Source organism: Mirounga angustirostris, unplaced genomic scaffold, assembly GCF_029215605.1.
Source record: "Mirounga angustirostris isolate CCGP_5_RB_7025 unplaced genomic scaffold, mMirAng1.0.hap1 SCAF_3, whole genome shotgun sequence".
NCBI classification, from domain to species: Eukaryota; Metazoa; Chordata; class Mammalia; order Carnivora; family Phocidae; genus Mirounga; species Mirounga angustirostris.
The window spans coordinates 184,186,006-184,205,406 of record NW_026991711.1 but is presented as its reverse complement, the minus strand read 5'-3'; the positions used below and the strand labels follow the sequence as shown (position 1 = coordinate 184,205,406).

Here is a 19,401-nt window from a genome sequence, read left to right as displayed (position 1 = left end):
GAGACACGAAATAAATAACCTAGTGCATGAGTGAAAGCAACTTCCTATCAGCACTGAAGTATATGCGTTGCAGAAATTATGTTTTCCCTTTGTTCCACCTAAAATATACATGCTGACCTAGAACATTTAGCTTACCAACTTACTCATGCAGAAGTAATAAATTCACTGATCCAAATGCTCATTCTATATAGACCAGAGGTTAGCAAATTAAACCTCACAGGCTAAATCTGGCCTATGGTCTGTGTTAGGCAGCTACAGTTTCATTGGAACACAGCCACGTGCACTTGTTTATCTACTGTCTATGCTGCTTTGTTGGGTAGCTACAACAGAGACCATATGGTCCACAAAACCTAATATGTACTATCTGACCCCTTACAGAAAAGGTCTGCCAACCCCGACTTAACCTGCAAGTACGGACTTACTAGCATACCATCCCAGCATCCAAAAATAGTAACAATTTAAATAGGATAACAAATAAAAGCCTATTTTAGAGGCAGGTCTTATACTGTGCATGGGGAGTAACAGATGAAACTAAAATGAAAGAAGCCTTTCCTTGGAGGGAGAACTTTCCAAGAATGAGGACTATCTAAGGGCCAATTTATTCCCTAGAGAATAAAGGAGAAAAAGTACCAGAGTAAGTTTCACGTGAGGATTAACAGGTATTTAACACTTGTTTTCTAAGTAACTGATGAGTATAAAGAATAGAAAAAAGCAGGAAATATTTAGAACACTAGAAAGAAATTAAACGCAATGGAAACCGCAGCAAAACTTACTTACAAATACCTATGTCTGTGAAGGAGACCAGCTTTAATTCAGAAATCTACCATGGCCACTTAGTAAAAGGCAGTACACAATACACAGCACATTCCCACGGCGGATTTCATTTAAAATCTCTAATGTCAGATAGTGTTTCAGACAGGTTTCGAAGAACAAAAACCCAGCCACAACACTGTGTTCAGATAAAACAAGTTCACAGGAAGCATATAGCAAAACTTCAAGAAAACATAAACCTTACGGGAACCTGTAAAGAGAAAGCCATCTGGGACTAGGTAGTCTGAGTATCTGTTTCCAAAGCCCCTCTCCACACCTGTCCCACCAAACAGTTTATCACCTCTGATTCTCACAGTATCTCTATAAAGTCACTGCTCTTATCTTAGTACATGATTTTCTTTCCTGTTTACTTGTTAAGACTGCACATGGCCCAAGTACATACTGTCTTTTTGGTTTAAGTGAGTCATCATTTGAATCTAGCCTCTGTGAACCTCAATTCAATTTCTTAAAAGAAGGAGGATCTGATTAGTCACTGGCCCCCAGGGTTAGCTGTCCATTCCTGGTCCAATAAACTGTGTGTTTGTGTCTTTATTCTGTGGTTTTCCCAAGACAGGGAGAGGGAGTCTTCCCCCTTTCTTCCATCAGCAAGGAGCATGAGCATGGTAAGGACTCCCCAACCCAAAATACATGTTGATTCATGAATGTGCTTTGCAAATTACAGAAAGCTTTATAAATGTAAAATTTACTACTTTAGTGAAGTCACATTAGTGTGGAGAAAGATTATCAACTGCCCCGCTTTCTCAAACTAAGATGACATATGTAAATTACCCTGTATGGCTGTTTGGGTAACGAAAACAATTGGTCTTTTAATTTTGTACGCTATGTCTTTAAAAAGCTTCCTGGTTTTAGCTAGTTAAATTTATCAATATTTACTTTGTGATTTTTCCATTGCTTTTAGTATATAAAGTCCTTACACATTTATATGTTAAACAGTCAGCTATATTTTCTATTAATTTTTATGGTAATCGCTTGTGGTTTTTTTTGTCTACCCCAAGCGTATACAACCTTAAACACTACAATTTAGTCTGTTTCTTAGCCACAAAATTTGTTTTACAGAAAAGTTGCAAGTGTAGTAGAAAAGAACTCCCATATACCCCTTACCCAAAGTCTCTAATGTTAACATTTACTTTACCATTTTCTCTTGAGACAAAATTTTTTCTGAACCATTTAGATATGAACCTTCTCTTCCTAAATGTGTATCTCCGAAAAACAGGGACATTCTTTTATATAACCATAAGCAAAATTATCAAAATCAGGAAATAAACATTTTCTTTTATTATTATCTAATCCACAGACTAGCCAATTATCTTTTTTTTTAATTTATTTATTAGAGAGAGAGAGAGAGTGAGAGAGCGCGCCCAAGAGGGGGTAGGGTTAGAGGGAGAAGCAGACTCCCCGCCGAGCAGGGAGCCCGATGTGGGACTCGATCCCCGGACTCCGGGATCATGACCTGAGCCGAAGGCAGTCACTTAACCAACTGAGCCACCCAGGCGCCCCAGCCAATTATCTTAATAATGTCCTTTATAGCAAAAGAAAAACGATCACCTGGCACAGAATCCATAACCGTCTTCTTGCCTTTAATCTGGAACAGTTCCTTCGTGAATAGTTCCTTCATGTGTCCTTGACATCTTTGAAGAGTACAGCTAGTTATTTTGTAGTATGTTCCTTTATTTTGGTTTTCTCAAAATAAAATTTTTGTCATGCATGTAAACCGTGCTGTATCCTTCTCAGTGCATTATATCAGGAGACACATGATGTCAACTTGTCCCATTCCTGGGTGATGTTAAGTGACATATGCCAGATTTCTCCACAATAAAGTCACAATTTTTCCCTTTGGGATTAAAAAATATCTTGTAGGGAGACACTCTGAGACATTTTCTATATTTTTATTGTTTTTGTGCTTTTAAATTGTAACTTTAAATACTTCTGGAGACGCCTGGGTGGCTCAGTCGGTTAAGCACCTGCCTTCAGCTCAGGTCATGATCCCAGGGTCCCAGGATCGAGTCCCAAGTCCTGGATCGGGCTCCTTGCTCAGCAGGGAGCCTGCTTCTCCCTGCCGCTCCCCCTCCTTGTGCTCTCTCTCTGACAAATAAATAAAATCTTTAAAAAAAAATTTAAAATTAAAAATAAAATACTTCTAAAATTTATTTTGGTATACTATGTCAGTTAACATTGACTTTCCCTTTACTGAATAACCAATTCCTTCCACACTGAACTGCTGAAATTCATTTATTTTATGAAAACTTCATATACCTAATACATATAAAGATTACAGCGTATCTCAGGATCTAGTCTACAGATCTGTGCCTATTCTAGTTTCAGACTATTGTAGTTGCCACACATTTATATTGCAAATTATCGCCTATAAACACAGATATATTTAGTATTTGAGTAGAGAAAATCTTATTTCCTCTTTGGTTTACAATTTCTTCCTAGTTAATTTTACTTCTTCGTTTTTTTGGATGAAGTTCAGAATCACCATCTAAAAAAGAACAAAATTCACACCAGTGTTTTGGTTCCAATCATTCTACACTTAATTTGTGAACCTCTTAAAGCACAGCATTCTCATTTCCAAAGACAGTTATGAATCCTATATGCAAAACTGCCAAGAAGGAAAAATTAACCAAAGGTTTTAGTTTCTCTCTCTCCACAGAGAGTTTTCAATTTTTACATTTTCCAGAATGTAACTAATAACAGGGAGCAAAGGAGCAGAATGGGCAAGTTAACCTAATCACATTTCCTTTAGAACTGAATATTAAGAACAGTTTTATTTGTCATGATATGAAAAGAAGAACTGTTCGTGGATTATCAATGGCTTAAAGATAGCATCAATACCAGCGAACCACCGCTAACAAGAACATTACTCATTCAATGTTTAACTCAATCTATAAGGTTCAATGATAATAACTGATTTGTACTGACATTTCTATTGTCTGGTTGGCCTGGTGACTAAAGGCATGCATTTGCCAGACAGCTGACTGAAGCTGGGAATGTAGTCTTTGGCTGAGGAATAGAGAGACTAACTGGCCCAAATGCAAAACAAGCCTCTGAAGTAAACCTGATTTGTACCATATTCTAGGTAAATTAATTATCTGGAGAAGAAACATTTCGTTTTCTTTGAACATTTGCGAATACATGGCTGACTCACAGGTTAATAAAAAAGAAAAAAAAAAAAAAAGGAGAAGGAATATTCAGGCAAAGCTCTTCTAAGCAGACATGAGGGTTGCAGAAGAGTTGAGTTTTAAGTAGGTTTCCAAAACAGATTATTTCCATGTCCAAAGGGGAGAATTTGAGCATCAATTGGAATAACTGTAACAGACTGAAACACATCAAATAATTTCACAACGATATTTAAAAAAAAAACACACACCTAGTTGGTCACTGTTGGAAGATGCTATGGAGCTAACTCATTTTGGAAACAGTTAAACATGGAGAACCATAAATAGCTTTATGTGCACTATACCTGATATGTATGAGAAGCAGTTTTGATGTACTTAAAAAAGAATAATAAAAGTATTGTATGTTAATGTAAATGACTTTTATTTATGAAAATAGCTATATTTTCTAAAACTAAAAACGTTAGTGAAAAAAGTGGCACTGCTTTACATCTTTTTTTTTTTTTAATGTTTTATTTATTTATTCATGAGAGTCAGAGAGAGAGACAGAGAAAGGCAGCGGCAGAGGGAGAAGCAGGCTCCCCACCTAGCAGGGAGCCCGATGCGGGACTCAATCCCAGGACCCCAGGATCGTGACCTGAGCTGAAGGCAGATGCTTAACCATCTGAGCCACCCAGGGGCCCCTGTTTTACATCTTTGCAAATTTCATTAATACCAGATTGAACAGTAGACAGCTGATTTCTCATCTGCTTCTGCATCTTTATGTTACATAGCTTCTGGAAAACTCTCCTGTATACTCATGAGAATGAAAGTAAAAATAGCAAATCAAGTCTTCATTATTAAAAATTTTTGACTTTACAGAATCCCTGAAAAGGTCTCAAGGATCCCCAACAGGTCCCCAGACTGCACTTGGAAAACTGCTAAGTTAGAAATCACCACTTTGAGCCCAAATATTTAACTGTTTTCAAAATGAGTTAATGGATGTAGGAAGAGAGAACTGCAATAAGAGCTGCTAACATACCCCCCCAACAATGTCTACCATGCACGAACACACCACCCGACGACCTATAAAACACTGGGTCTTCCCCTTCTCCAAATTAAACATGAATCTTAAGAAGCTACTAGATCCAACTACCAATTTACAGGTAACATGATGACAGAGGAACAATGACACTACGACATGGAAAGAATTAGCAAATTCCAGACATTGGAAACTACTGAACAAACAACTGGGCTGGGAGAAAGGAGAAGCAAGAAGGAGAGGAGAAAGGGAGAGGAGATGGAAGAAGGAAAAGAAGGAGAGAGAATAGGAGTAAATATTACTTACAGAAACTTATAGGGAAAAAAAAAGATTTAAAAGGCAAGTAAGGCAGTTTTCACTTCCAGTAATGTCAGAATAGCTCATATTAACACCCAACTCTCCAGCAGATGAGAACTATAAACTCTGCGCAAACAGTAAAAACTATCAGAAGACACTAAAGAGCAACCACAGCGAACAGAAACTGGAGAGGAAACTAGGTATTTTCTGGTTTTTTTTTTTTTTTAAAGATCATCACTAGAAAGCAGGACCCAGTCAGTGCCAAGCAGAGCTGGTCAAACTCCAACAGAAATCCACAAATCTTAAAAAGGAGATCCCTGCAACCATAATAACTGGAAAGTGAAGGGCAAATCCAGGGAGGGAGAGAATCAGAGAATAGGAGCCACAAAACCTGCAGAACAACTCTGCCCAGATCTCTGGCTCACCTTTAAGGTAGGCATGTATGGGGCTGACTCCAAGCAATTAGAGACTAAAAAAACTGAGCATAGATTTTAACTGGTATCCTCATGATAAGCAGAGTTTGCTAAAGTAAAACATGAACAAAAGAAACAAAACCAATACCTTTAAGGGACAAAACAGAATCCAGAGGCTCTACAACCTACCATTTCCAATATTCTGGATATAATCCCAAATCACTAGATATACAAAGAAACAGCAAAGTGTGACCTACAATCAAAAGAAAAGCAATCAGTAGAGACAGATCTGATATGATGATGACTTTTGAATTAGCAGACAATGATTTAAAGCAGCTAGTATCCCCATATGCAAGAGCATACAATGAATAAAACTTTGAAATCTCAGCAGAGAAATAAAAACTATAAAAAAGAACCAAATGTAAATTCTAGAACTGAAAAATATCAAATTAACTCCAAACAAAAAAACTAGAGTATGGAGAGAACAGAAGAGTCAGATGGGGAAGAACAGAAATTATCCAATCTGATGACGAGATCAGAGCTGAAAAAAGTAGTTAAGTAAACCTGAACACATAATTTAACAGAAATCTGAAGAATGAAAGATTGAGAAAAAAAATTAACAGAGCTTCAGGGACCTGTGGGACAATATCAAAATGTATAACGTATTTGCAGGTGAAGTCTCAATTTTAAAATAATTTTGGGGGTGCCTAGGTGGCTCAAATGGTTAAGCGTCTGCCTTTGGCTTGGGTCATGATCTCCAGGTCCTGGGATCGAGCCCTAGGTCAGGCTCCCTACTCAGTGGAGAGTCTGCTTCTCTCTCTCCCACTGCCTCTCCCCTCCACTTGTGGTCTCTCTCTCTCTAGTGAATAAATAAAACCTTCAAAAATAAATAAATAAAATAATCTTCAAGACAAATTCACAGATTCACAAAGCTCAGCAAACACCATGAGTATAAACACACACACACACATATACTTGCAAAGCATGCATAGGTACGTCATAGTCATACTTTAGAATACAAAGATAAAGAGCTTCAAAATGGCCTATCATTATAGAGCAACAATAAAAATATCAAATAATATACTCTTTTCAAAGAAGAAAAGAGGATTACCAAAGATAACGAGAGACTGTGTAGTAGACGAACCATGAGAGACAATGGACTCTGAAAAACAAACTGAGAGTTCTAGAGGGGAGGGGGGGGAGGATGGGTTAGCCTGGTGATGGGTATTAAAGAGGGCACGTTCTGCATGGAGCACTGGGTGTTATGCACAAACAATGAATCATGGAACACTACATCAAAAACTAATGATGTAATGTATGGAGATTAACATAACAATAAAAAAATTTTAAAAAAAAGAGAGAGACTGCATAATGACAGAATGATACCTTTATCAAGACAACACAGTAATAATAAATATGTTGGCCCCTAACAAGTTTCAAAATAAATGAAGCAAACAATAAAATAGGGGAAAATATACAAACCCACAATTATTTGTTTAACTGCTCAATCAGTAACTGATAAATTACCTAGACAAAATCAGTAAAACGACCTACAAGAGCTGAACAGCACTATCAATCACAAACCTATAACTGACATTTATAGAACACTATACCCAACAACTTCAGAAACACATTCTTTTCAAGTGCATATAATATGTTCACCAAGACAGACTGTATGTGCTGGACCATAAAACAAGTCTCAAAAAATAAGAAAGGGTTGAGAGAACATACAGAGAATGTTCACTGACAAAAACAAAAGTAAATTAGAAACTGATTAGAGTAAGAGACCTACAAAAACCCTACATATGTGAAAATTAAACAATCACTTCTATATAATCCATGGATCAAAGAAGAAATCACAAGGGAAACTAGAAAACATTTTGAACTGAATGATAAAATACAACATATCAAAATTTCTGCAAAGCAGGTAAAGCAGAGGAGAGAAATTTATTGCTTTAAAATACTAGAAAAGAAAGCTTTCAAATCAATGCTTTTAGGTTCTACCTTAGGCAAAGAAAGAATAATACAGCAAATAGAAGAAATAATAAAGAGCAAAACTGTTATAGAATCTATGCACATTTAAAAGAGGGGGGTTCATTAACGTCAATAAATATGACAGCTTACGTGAAACAGGCAAATTCCCTGAAAAATACAAATCATCAAAACGGATACAAGAAACAGATAATCTGAAGAACCATAGTGGTCACTTTCATTCTCTGCCCCAGTGACACTCAAATCCCAGCATTCCTTTCTGTCCTAGAGAGCCGGGGTCATCTCAACTTGAGCAGCTGGCCAAAGATGATGGAGTCATCCACTCCCACGTTAGAAGAGTCCAGCACTTGGTATAGAAGCTGCCAACAGGGGAAAGGGGAACGGAGACCGCAGGGGGACAGCAGGGGGGCAGCCTGGGCTTGGTCCCTATGTCAAACAACAGCAGATCACTAAGTAGGACATATAAAAACAGGCAATAGGCCAAATTTGGGTGGGGGTGCAGGGGGCACAGTTTGCCAACTCCTGACCTAGGCATGTAATCTTCAAAGAAAGGGAAACTGGAGGACTTGCGCTACGTGACCTCAAGACTGAGGTCTTGTTTAAGATGTGGTACCGGTGTAAGGACCAATGAATAAATGAATGAAACTGAACACAGAGCCCTGAAACATACTCATACTTACATGGTCATTTCATGTTTGACAAAGGTTTCAAAGCAATCCATTGAGAAAAGTGCTTTTTAAAAATGGAGCTGGAACAACTGTATATATTCATAGAAAAAGATGAACCTCAACCTCTAGCACACCATATACTAAAACTAATTTGAGATTGATCATAGATGTAAATGTAAGAGCTAAAGCTTTCAAAGCTTCTAAAATAAAATGAGATTATTATGATTTGGGAGTAGGCAGAGATTTCTTAAGATAGAGCTGAGAAAGCAGTAACTATAAAACTAAAAATTGATAAAATTCATCAAAAAGACAAACTTTTGCTTGTCAAAAGACACCAATAAGAAAATAAAGTAGAAAGCCACAGACTGAAAGAAAATACTCACTAATCACAGATCTTACAAAGAAGAATGAACAAATTCTGATCTATTCATATAACAGAGAAGTACCAGGTAATAAAAAAAGAACTACATGTATTCACCTGCATAACCCTCAAAAGAACTTTTACCAAAAAAAGCACACTTTATTATTTTATTTATATGAATATGAATAAAAATCAAAACACTGGTTGCCTCTGGAGGGGGGAGAAATTAAATAAGAAGGAATGACAAGGAACTTTTTGGGAAGATGGTCAAGCTCTACTTCTCTGCAGGGGTCTAGGTTGCCAAATTGGATGTATTTATTAAAACTCTTTCACAAGGTAAGATTTTTACATTTCAGTCTATGTAAATTATACCTCAAACAATTTTTAACAAATATTCCAATTAATGATATCCTAAAGATTTAAGTGACGTGAACCAATGTTTGCAACCTACTTTGAAATATAAAAAATATATAAGATGGATTGACTAATGGACAGCTACATAGATGTGTGCTAAAGCAAACACAGCACAGTATTTACTGTACCCGCATAATTTTTCCACTTTTATGTACACTTGAATTTTTCATAATAAAGTATCAGGAGGTAGAGGGGGCAGAAGACAGGCAGATCTGGTCATTGTGCTGTGGCTTTGAGCAGCCTCTGCCCAAGATCAGATTTTGCCATGACCATCCATGAGAGGGGCTCTGAGAGAATACAGCATGTAGCTCACCCTGCCCAGCAGAGCTGCTAATGCATCACAGCACTCCCCCTACTGGGAGACCCCACTCACCTGCAGTAGGAACTAGAGGACCATGCTGCGACAAGTTCTGCAACAGAAGATGACTGCTCAGAACCACCCCATCCTTGCAAAGATCCTAGACAGGCCAGTATGAGACTGTCCTTGGGGAACTGGTGGAGCCCACAGTCCAGCAGAAGATTGACAAGACACCATCTAAAACTCTAAGAAGTTCTTGTTGGGCATGGCCTTTGCTTACTCCTACCCAAAGCTGATCTTGCCCGTGCAGGATGGCTTGACTTTCACGAAACATGAAGAAACCTTCAATGTCATCACCAATTCCTTAAAAATCTGTGGGCCCAGAGCCTGTTTCAACTTTCTTCTTATCAGTTTATAAAGCACCCCCCAACCAGATGGCATCCCCTGTTGCCAAGATGAATGCCAGTTGTTGTCATAGAAGACAAACAGATTTCCTACTCTGCAGTAAGAATTAAACATCAACTGTGAGGAGCCTGTACAGCAGCTGATGCTGCAGCAGTGGAGGAGACACGGGTGAGGGACTCTACCTCAGTGTGTACCACAGGGTACTTGTGCTGCAGGTTGGACTGCAAGGCCTAAAGTCATCGAGCTTACAGGGGACTTACAATGGCAAGGCCCCCAGGTTAAAGGGTATCCAGCCCCACTGGTCTAAGGCCCCCGCTCTCAGAGGCAAAACTGGCTTTCTTCCCACAGTCCAAGCGATACAGGCCCCAAGCAGTTGCCTGGTCAGACTGTGATCATCTAGCCTCTGATCCTTTACCAGCAGTACAGTTTCAAAACCCATATTAACCACTCACAGCATGTGGACCTTACTTGTATCTTGATTTATACAAACTCTTAAGAGAAGGAAAAAAATGAAATTTATGAAATGAAAGAAATCTGAATACTGGCTAGATAACTAGATTATTGTTAATTTTTATGGATGTGAAAATGGTATGTATTATGATTATGTATTTTTTAAAGTCCTTGTGTTTTAGAGTAACATCAGTTGATGAGTTTACAGATGAAATTACAGGTCTTGGGTTTGCTTCAAAATAATGAAAAAGGGACAAGACCATGAGTTGGTGGAAGTTCTTTATATTATTCTGTCTATTTGCATAGATATATGAATTATCTCCATAACAAAAAGTTTTAAAAGGAAAAAAAAGACTAACAATTTCTATTTTTAATTAGATCCAAGTTTTTAAAAAGATAACACACTAATAACAAGAAACAAACAAAAAGCTGAGATAAAAGGAAGCCAGAATAGCTGAGGCAGGGGCGCCTGGGGGATCCCTTGTTAAGCATGGTCAGGTCATGATCCCAGGGTTCTGGGATTGAGCCCTGCATCAGGCTCCCTACTTAGTGGGAAGCCTGCTTCTCCCTCTCCCATTCCCCCTGCTTGTGTTCCTGCTCTGGCTATCTCTCTCTCTGTCAAATAAATAAATAAAATATTAAAAAAAAAAAAAAAAAAAAGAATGGCTGAGGCAAATAAACTAGAAGGAAATAAATCATGTGACCTGGGATACCAGTGCAAAAAAAAAAAAAAAAGTTAAATACTCAGAACAGTAGTTACAACCTAACATCCAACTCTTTCTACAATACTCTGGGTTTTCAGACACCGTGGAAAAAGACCATATTACAATATATACAAAACAAAGGTACAAAACAGGTACTTCTCAGATTACAAAGGAAAACGAAGCTCAGGGAAAAGCAGTTTGCCCAAAGTGACAAGATTCATTTTATTAGTGGTGTTGAAACCAGACCACAAATTATTTTGAGTCCTAGTCAGGAGTCTTTAGTTGTTATAGTGGTTTTCTCAAAAGGTAGTCTGTAGCCCTCAGCTTCAGAATCACAGTGGGGTTCTGGCCAAAAATGCAGACAGTCCTTTGCCTCACCCCACATCCAGGATCAGAATCTCTGGGGAGTAAAGCCCACGACTTTTCACACAAAAAATAAAAAATAAAAATAAATTACTACAAGTAATTCCAATGAAACTCACATGGATCTTAAGTTTCAAACTCCCTTGGGTGTACTCTTGTACATCCTCACTGCTATAAGTGTAATGAAAAGGTATGTAAGATTATGCCACAGAAATGTCTATAATGTTTCAAGGGTAGTAAGACCAATACAGAAGAAACTACAAGAGCAATAAAAAAAAAAAATTTGTGTAGGGGCACCTGGGGGGCTTAGTCAGTTAAGTGACCAGTTCTTGATTTCCACTCAGGTCATGAGTCCCGAGATAGAGCCCCTCATGGGGCTCCCTGCTCAGCAGGGAGTCTGAGATTCTCTCCTTTGCCCTCTCTCTCTGCCCCTCCCTCCCACTCACTCGTGCACGTTCTCTCTCTGGCTCTCTCTCAAATAAACAAATCTTAAAAAAATTCGTGTGGTATCTTATAGTGAATAAGATACACACACACACGTGTGTGTATAAATTTTCAAGTATGACTGGGGTTTTATTGTCCCTGTCACCCACAATATTCCTGGAAGACTTGACTGGAGAGTAAAAATTTGATAGGACTTAAAAAAGATTCACAATAAATAAAACAGCGTGGGCAAAACGGCAAGAAAACTAGTATACAGACAGCAAACATGGAAAACAAAACAGAGATCACTACAGTTAAAACATTTCTGCTGGGAATGAAGCAAGAAAAAGATTAACTAGGAAGGTTATAAAAGGATTCATGCTGAGAAATGAAAACTTTGGAATGCCACAGACCAGGAGTCTTCAGCCAACCACCTGCAGATCAAACTGGGCCACCGGCCTGCTCTTGCACTGCCCCTGATCTAACAATGGTTTTTAAATGTTTAAAGGATTATTTTTAAAAAAATGCTTTTTTCAAACAAGGCTATGCAACAGCGACTGTATGTAGGTGGCCACAAAGCCTACAATATTTACTGGTCCTTTACATAAACAGTTTGCCAACCTCTGCTAAAAGCAACACAGTAATTGTAGATCCTGAAGTAATGAGTTTTAACTTAGCTCTGCACTCAATAACGACACTAAATATGTTGTTACTACAATAACAGCCAATTTTTGCTATTATTATTTAAGCTCAGCATAAAGGTTAAAATGTCCCTAGAGTTTAAATACATACACCAAATATTCATGTATATGACACTTTCGTATTCTATGAAAACTAAAAAATCCCTCAATAAAACCACTCTTTGCAGGGAGTAAAAATATTAATAATCCTCCCCCTATAATTTCTACTATCTCAGATTTTGATTCAATAAACACCTGAATATCTACATTATTCTACAAGAACTACACTAGGAACTTTCATAGGTTGCCTGACTTCATAGTATTTTAGGGGTGCCTGGGTGGCTCAGTTGGTTAAGCATCTGCCTTCGGTTCAGGTCATGGTCCAGGGGTCCTGGCATCGAGCCCCGCATCAGGCTCCTTGCTCAGCGGGGAGCCTGCTTCTCCCTCTCCCTCTGCCACTCCCTCTGCTGTGTGCTCGTGCACACTCTCCCTCTCTCAAATAAATAAAATCTTAAAAAAAAAAAAAAAAAGGAATGAATACAATACTTCGAAGCTACATGATATTTCCATACACTGATTCACAATTCATTCAAAGGTCCACTGTCTTGGGGCACCTGGGTGGCTCAGTTGTTGGGCGGCTGCCTTCGGCTCAGGTCATGATCTCAGGGTCCTGGGATCGAGCCCCGCATCGGGCTCCCTGCTCTGCAGGAAGCCTGCTTCTCCCTCTCCCACTCCCCCTGCTTGTGTTCCCTCTCTCACTGTCTCTCTCTGTCAAATAAATAGATAAAATCTTTAAAAAAAAAAAAAAAAAAGTTCCACTGTCTTTGCTCTGATAATGTCCAAACACTCTTTCTGATATTGGCTGTCTACTTTTCAGAGTCCACGATTCTGTATAGAGAACCACCATCACATACTACAGTTTACACAGGATGATTTAAGAAATAACCACTAGTGTTCTGTTTAACCTCGTAACAGACTAGGTATATAATATCACAAAATGATACATGGATATTCCAGCAAAACTATCAGAGCATGTGAATTTGGAATCTTAAATTTTTTTAGAAACAAAAATATTTTGTGGTAGTGCTTGCTTGTGGTTATAAATGGCTCCAATCTCTCCCAAAGATGCAGTTTAATTGCCCCAAAGCTCTGAATAGCTTGTCTCATAAAATAAGGCCTATTTAATCATAAGTATAACTTCCTGAAAAATACTATGTCTCCACACTCTCAAAGCATCTGCAACTCCCAACTGAAGCCCTTTCTCACTCTTAAACCAAAACAGAATTGACAGAAATGATTTTCCTTTTCTCTCTCCCCACCCCAACTAAACTCTAAGCTTTACATGAAGGCAAAATCATATCTGCTTTTGCTTATCACTGTATCTCTGGCACCCAAGGGGATAGTCCCTGGTATACAATAGGTGATTAATAAATCTCTGCTTCAAAAATAAAAGATGAATCCATCATAAATGTTAACAGAGAAAAGAACACCTTACTTTATGGGTTTACCGTTTTAGAAGGATTTTTTTAAAAGCAGTAGTTTCTGTTTTTTGGGGTTATTTTGATAATCTAGCATAAAGATGATCAAATATGTCAATGCATGATTTTATTTCTCCATGTAGACTGTATGCCTGTGGAGCATCAGTAGTAACTCTTTCATTCTCAGGCCTAAAACGTAATTATGAAGAGTTAATTTGCTACCAGAAAAGAAAAACTGATGCTTCAAAATAAAATTACTAATACATTTTCTTTTTATTGAATTATCTATAGCACTGATCACCAGCCCTCCTTCCATTAACTTTAATAATCAGCAGTTAACCCAATTGCGAAATTCCTTCAACTAGAGGACCACGAATTACCCACAATATCACAAGAGGATATATAGAGTAAACTACTAAAGATTTTTTTTTAAGTTAACATCACGATACAGAAGAAAGTATTGCAAAATATGTGGAATTTTTGTAAAATATTTTACTTTTGAAAAAAATGCCAAAACAATTTCCTCAAATAATAAATACAAAGTGCTTCACTGCAAAATATTTTACTAACATCTGGCACACTATGGTCTATAACGTAATAATGTACACATCTGCTCCACTGAACACACCGTAGGAGTCTGAGAATACTAAATATTCAAGTACTTTGTAAACTACAAATGTAGAAACTAATGATGCATTGTTATAAATATTAAGCATGTCCTTGATACATGCTTATAAATAATAATAACTTTATTTGCTTACCACAGCTTACAGACTAATACAGATGTACTTTACTAATGACTCAAATACCGTAAGTGGCATTGCCATCAGTTTTGTGATTTTCCAAAAACAGTGAACAATTCTTAATATAGTTCTGAATGAAATCTGAAATCTTCCCTAGATATACACATGTGCTAGGCCACTGTGCTGATGGTGAATTAAATGGCTTCCCTGTATCCATGTCCTTTGCCCTGTAACTTGGCAGTCCCCTCCTACTCTTTTATTCTGAATTTGGCAGCATGATTTTCTTTGGCAAGTTGTTCACAACTGTAATACAAGCATTAGAACAGATTTAAGTTATATACACAGATGACTGTAAACAGGTTTTCCCACATATAAATGTCTGGAGGAACATTCAAAGCATGTGGAACGTAGATTAATTCTGTTCAACACTTTGTGAGTCATCCAACAACCACTGCACTTACCTGCTTAAGCCCGTAATACCCCAATCAAGAACCAAATATGCCCCTCAGAACACTAAGCCCCCTGGAGGGAGTAGAAGATCCCAGACTGCTGTCTGTCAATTTACTCTCTTTTAACTGGTGAACCACTCCTTTTCAGGCATGACCCATTCATGCACAAGATGTATGACAGTAGTGACTTTTTAATCCAAAATATACATGATTGAGTATGGTCCTTTCCAAACTACTGACAGAAGATACACAGAATACAGCAACATGTTTTGAAATGAAAAATTAAGATTTGTACACTTTTTTCTATGCATGTTATACTTAAGACTTAAATGTTTAAATAAGATAAACTGATAATAAAGCACCCGCATTTGAAGTCTATAATGTTTTAAGTTGTGTTAATCATCCTGCACTTCATAATATCAATCCTCATCTTCTATGCATCTCTAAGTTTTTATAAACACAGTTACTGTTAACACTGTTAAGAATTAAATATACCTACCACAATACCCTGGTTCTAAGATGTTCTTAGGGACAGAAAGTATGTGTGTCCTCCTTAACATTTAAAAAGTTGGTATATTTTCTAACAGTATGAACTACAATAAATTTCCCTTTTTCTTTGTGCACTGTGTTTGTTCTGCCTTCAGTATCTTTTCCTGCCACAGGGTACATGGCTGGCTCAGTCGAAAGAGCATGTGACTCTTGATCTCAGGGTCATTGAGTTCAAGCCCCACGTTGGCTGTAGAGATTACTTATAAACAAACAAACAAACTTAAAAACAAATGAACCAGTATCTTCCTGCCAGCTTAGGTCCTGTTTTACTTCTATGAGATCTTCCCAATCCTCTCCTTTTCACCAACAAGTTGAGTCTCTCTTTCCATATTACTTCTAAAACTTCTTATTCTTACCATTATAACACACGCTATCACTGTTACATATCTGCCTCCCCAGCTAGATTTTAAGCTGTTAGCTAAGCCTATGAGAAATGCCTGTAACTGCATTCGCAGTACCTAGCACAGAGACTGCCCTGGTGAGTGCATTAAGTGACCTACCAATTTGCATGACTCTTTTTAGGATTAATATTCATGAACCCATTCCAGTCATCTCTAAGTTTACATTTTGTTTCTACTTTTTGATATGAGTTGCCTAAAATCAAGTATTTCCTTGTATATATTCTAAATTTATTTTGATATCAATCTTAATGACTGCCATATTTGACAACATGGTTGAACCTTGAGGACACTATGCTAAGTGAAATAAGCCAGTCACAGAAGGACAAAAACTGTATGATTCCACCTACATGAGGTATCTAAAACAGTCAAATTCACAGAAGCAGAAAGCAGAATGGCAGTTGCCAGGGGCTCAGAAAGGGGAATGGGGAGTTGCTAGTCAGCAGGTATAAAGTTCACTTACGCAAGATGAGTAAGTTCTAGAGACTTATTGTACAACACTGTCCCTCTATGTAAGAATACTGTATTGTCATTTACAACTTTTTTAAGAGAGGAGATCTTATGTTAAGTGTTCTTACCAAAATTAAAAGTTCCTTCAATCTTAGTACTTGGAAACCAGTCTTCACCCAACCTTAGCTACTTCCCGACAGGTACAAATTTTTTACTTACTTCTCCAATGGATCGTTTTTAGTTCTACTACTCTGAATTTATTTATTATCATTAGATTTTTAATCTAAGAACAGAATAATATTTATTTCTGATTCCATATTCTGATGTCCAAAATTTTGCATACTAGTACAACATTCTAAGAGTGCAACTAAAAGTTTATACTACTGGTCTAATCCCAAACTTTATGTATAAATAGTTCAGATTGTATTTCAATTGGTAAATATATTATTCTATACTTCATTACAAATCTTCTGCCCTTTCCCCTAGCTTTAGATTTTCCGACATCAGTCCGGAACTTGATTATGCAAAATAATTTATTATCAGCAAAATAGTGTGCTCACTTCTCTATATCATGTATTAAAAATATTTCATAGTTTTTAATTTATCCTTCTTCACTGTTTTAGAGACAAAAACACATGTGCATAACAAGAAGGCAAGCAAGTTTAAGATATTACTCTCAAAATGTTAGGGAAGAAAGATAAGCAAATTGTAAAATGTTTACATATATCTTCTCAGGGTGAAAAAGAAAAAAAAACTAATAAAATCTTAAAACAACTTTTTTTTCTATTATATCAAAAATATGCAAGCAGAATAGTGTAACTAAATTAGTATTTCCTTTCTATGAAATAATGAAATAATGGTTATTATTAATCCATTAGGATGATGGGCTCAATCTTATCCCAAAATGTCCACTTTTTCTGTCAGTTTTATAGTTTTTTCAATTAGATCACCACTCTTACCAACAGCATGGTAAAAACATAGAACTAAAAACAAGAAAGCAAACAAAGAGAATGAAATTACTGGAAACCCATTAAAGCAGAGTTAGAAGAAAAAGCTCCTCTCCAAATTCTTATTGGGTTCCCCTTAATGCTGGGCTGCCCCCAGCACTGCCAGCCTCCTCCCTACCCAGCACCTGCTCAAAACAAAGTTCAGCATGTAATAATAAAAAGGCATGAGGGGACCTCAAGTAAAAGCTGACCACACAATGACCTAACAGAAGTTTACTACAGTACCACAAAGTTAATTCTCTCTGTTGGCCTTTTAAAGCAAAGACTAACAGTTACTCCAATACTAGATGTCCTCCAAAAATGCCCTTTACATTCAACGTTGGTGAATTTTAGATACATGTTTCACCTCAGAATAAACGTATTTATTAGATATTTAGTAGATATTAATTCTAAGTATATTATTAAATGAGTACATTCTAAAATATCTAAATATGGAATACAAAGATAACTTTTTAGAAAGTGAAATTCACCATTCTAAACAACTTATTAAATCTTATTAAAATGACTGCCAACAAAAAAGTTAGAAATTGTAAAAACACTTACTTCATTTCCATGTTTTTGCAGAAATTCAATTTCCTGTTGTGTGAATGTTGTCATGGAGATAGATTTCACCCTGTGTGGTGGATTTAACCCTCTCCTAAAAGATAAAATATTTTACAAATTTACTATTATGTATCTTAAAAATTACACATCAATGTGAAACATTTTTAACTAGGACATTTAAACATGAAACAGTGTTCACTCTATAAACTAAAAGTATTTAAAAATTATTTTAAACTATTAATCCCCACAATAGATATGTCAAGGTAAGTTAGGTTCACACTAAGTACTACGTTTAGGGGCGCCTGGGTGGCTCAGTCGTCAAGCATCTGCCTTCAGCTCAGGTCATGATCCCAGGGTCCTGGGATTGAGCCCCGCATTGGGCTCCCTGCTCCACAGGAAGCCTGCTTCTCCCTCTCCCACTCCCCCTGCTTGTGTTCCCTCTCTCGCGGTGTCTCTCTCTGTCAAATAAATTAAAAAAAAAAAATCTTAAAAAAAAATAATACATTTAAATATAAATTCAGGTAACTATCTAGTTAGGAACACATAGTACCTGTAACACATGAGCTTCTAGGAAATACAAATATTGCTTTACTGTGTTTCTAATGGAAGGAAAAAGACTATGTAAGGACTCTACGGTAAAGAATTCAAAAAGTAATTAACCACTTAAATATTTTCACATTTCCTAAGAAAATGACAAGGATTTGTTAAGTCTGGAGCTATACAAATATTCTAATCAAACAGCCATTACCTTTAAGCTTGAGGCTGATCTGAAAACTGAAAACTAACCCAAGAAAACTGGAAATTATTAACCCATAAGAAGTCTCACCTCTCCTTCAATTAAAATAAAAATTTATAATAAAGGACATTTCAATCACCTCAGAAGGCAGTAAGTGTTCAAGAAGAAACTGAAGAGACATGAAGGAATTCGAGAAATACCTGGATACATGCCTTCAAATGCCTTTGAAGTTCTTTTACAACCTTGAAGCCTTTTCTGTATAGATGGCCTTAAGAGAACTTTGTATCTATGTTTCTTGATGTTTACAATGCACATTAAATACTGATAGAAATGCACTCAGAGAAGAGTAAAAACTACATTTTGTCCAGTTATCATCACAAAGTGGCCTACTCCACGACCCACAAAAATAAGGTTAAATAATCGATGCAATGTAACAATCTATGCAAAGCTTCATAAAATTATGTCTGAGTCATGCTCTCTGCCAAAGGCCTCATTTGGAATCCAAGTTCTAAAACAGATTATTAATACTTTTACATAATTTGTCATAGTCATCTTGGAGTCATCCATGTTGATTGAGAGATTTAACAACGATGTAAAATAATAAATGAACCA

The 19,401-nt window shown here is 36.9% G+C and overlaps 1 protein-coding gene across 34 annotated transcripts in view; it reads right to left on the bottom strand.

Moving 5' to 3' along the window:
• Positions 1-19,401, bottom strand: part of AGFG1 (ArfGAP with FG repeats 1) — a 108,106-nt gene that overhangs the window by 71,357 nt on the left and 17,348 nt on the right. For all 34 annotated transcript variants that reach the window (XR_010410316.1, XR_010410326.1, XR_010410324.1 and 31 more), the window contains exon 2: positions 18,054-18,147. Coding sequence is in view for 17 of the 34 variants with exons in the window: in XM_064587159.1 (XP_064443229.1) it covers positions 18,054-18,147 (94 nt within the window). In the remaining 17 variants the exon portion in view is untranslated. The remainder of the gene's footprint in view (positions 1-18,053; positions 18,148-19,401) is intronic.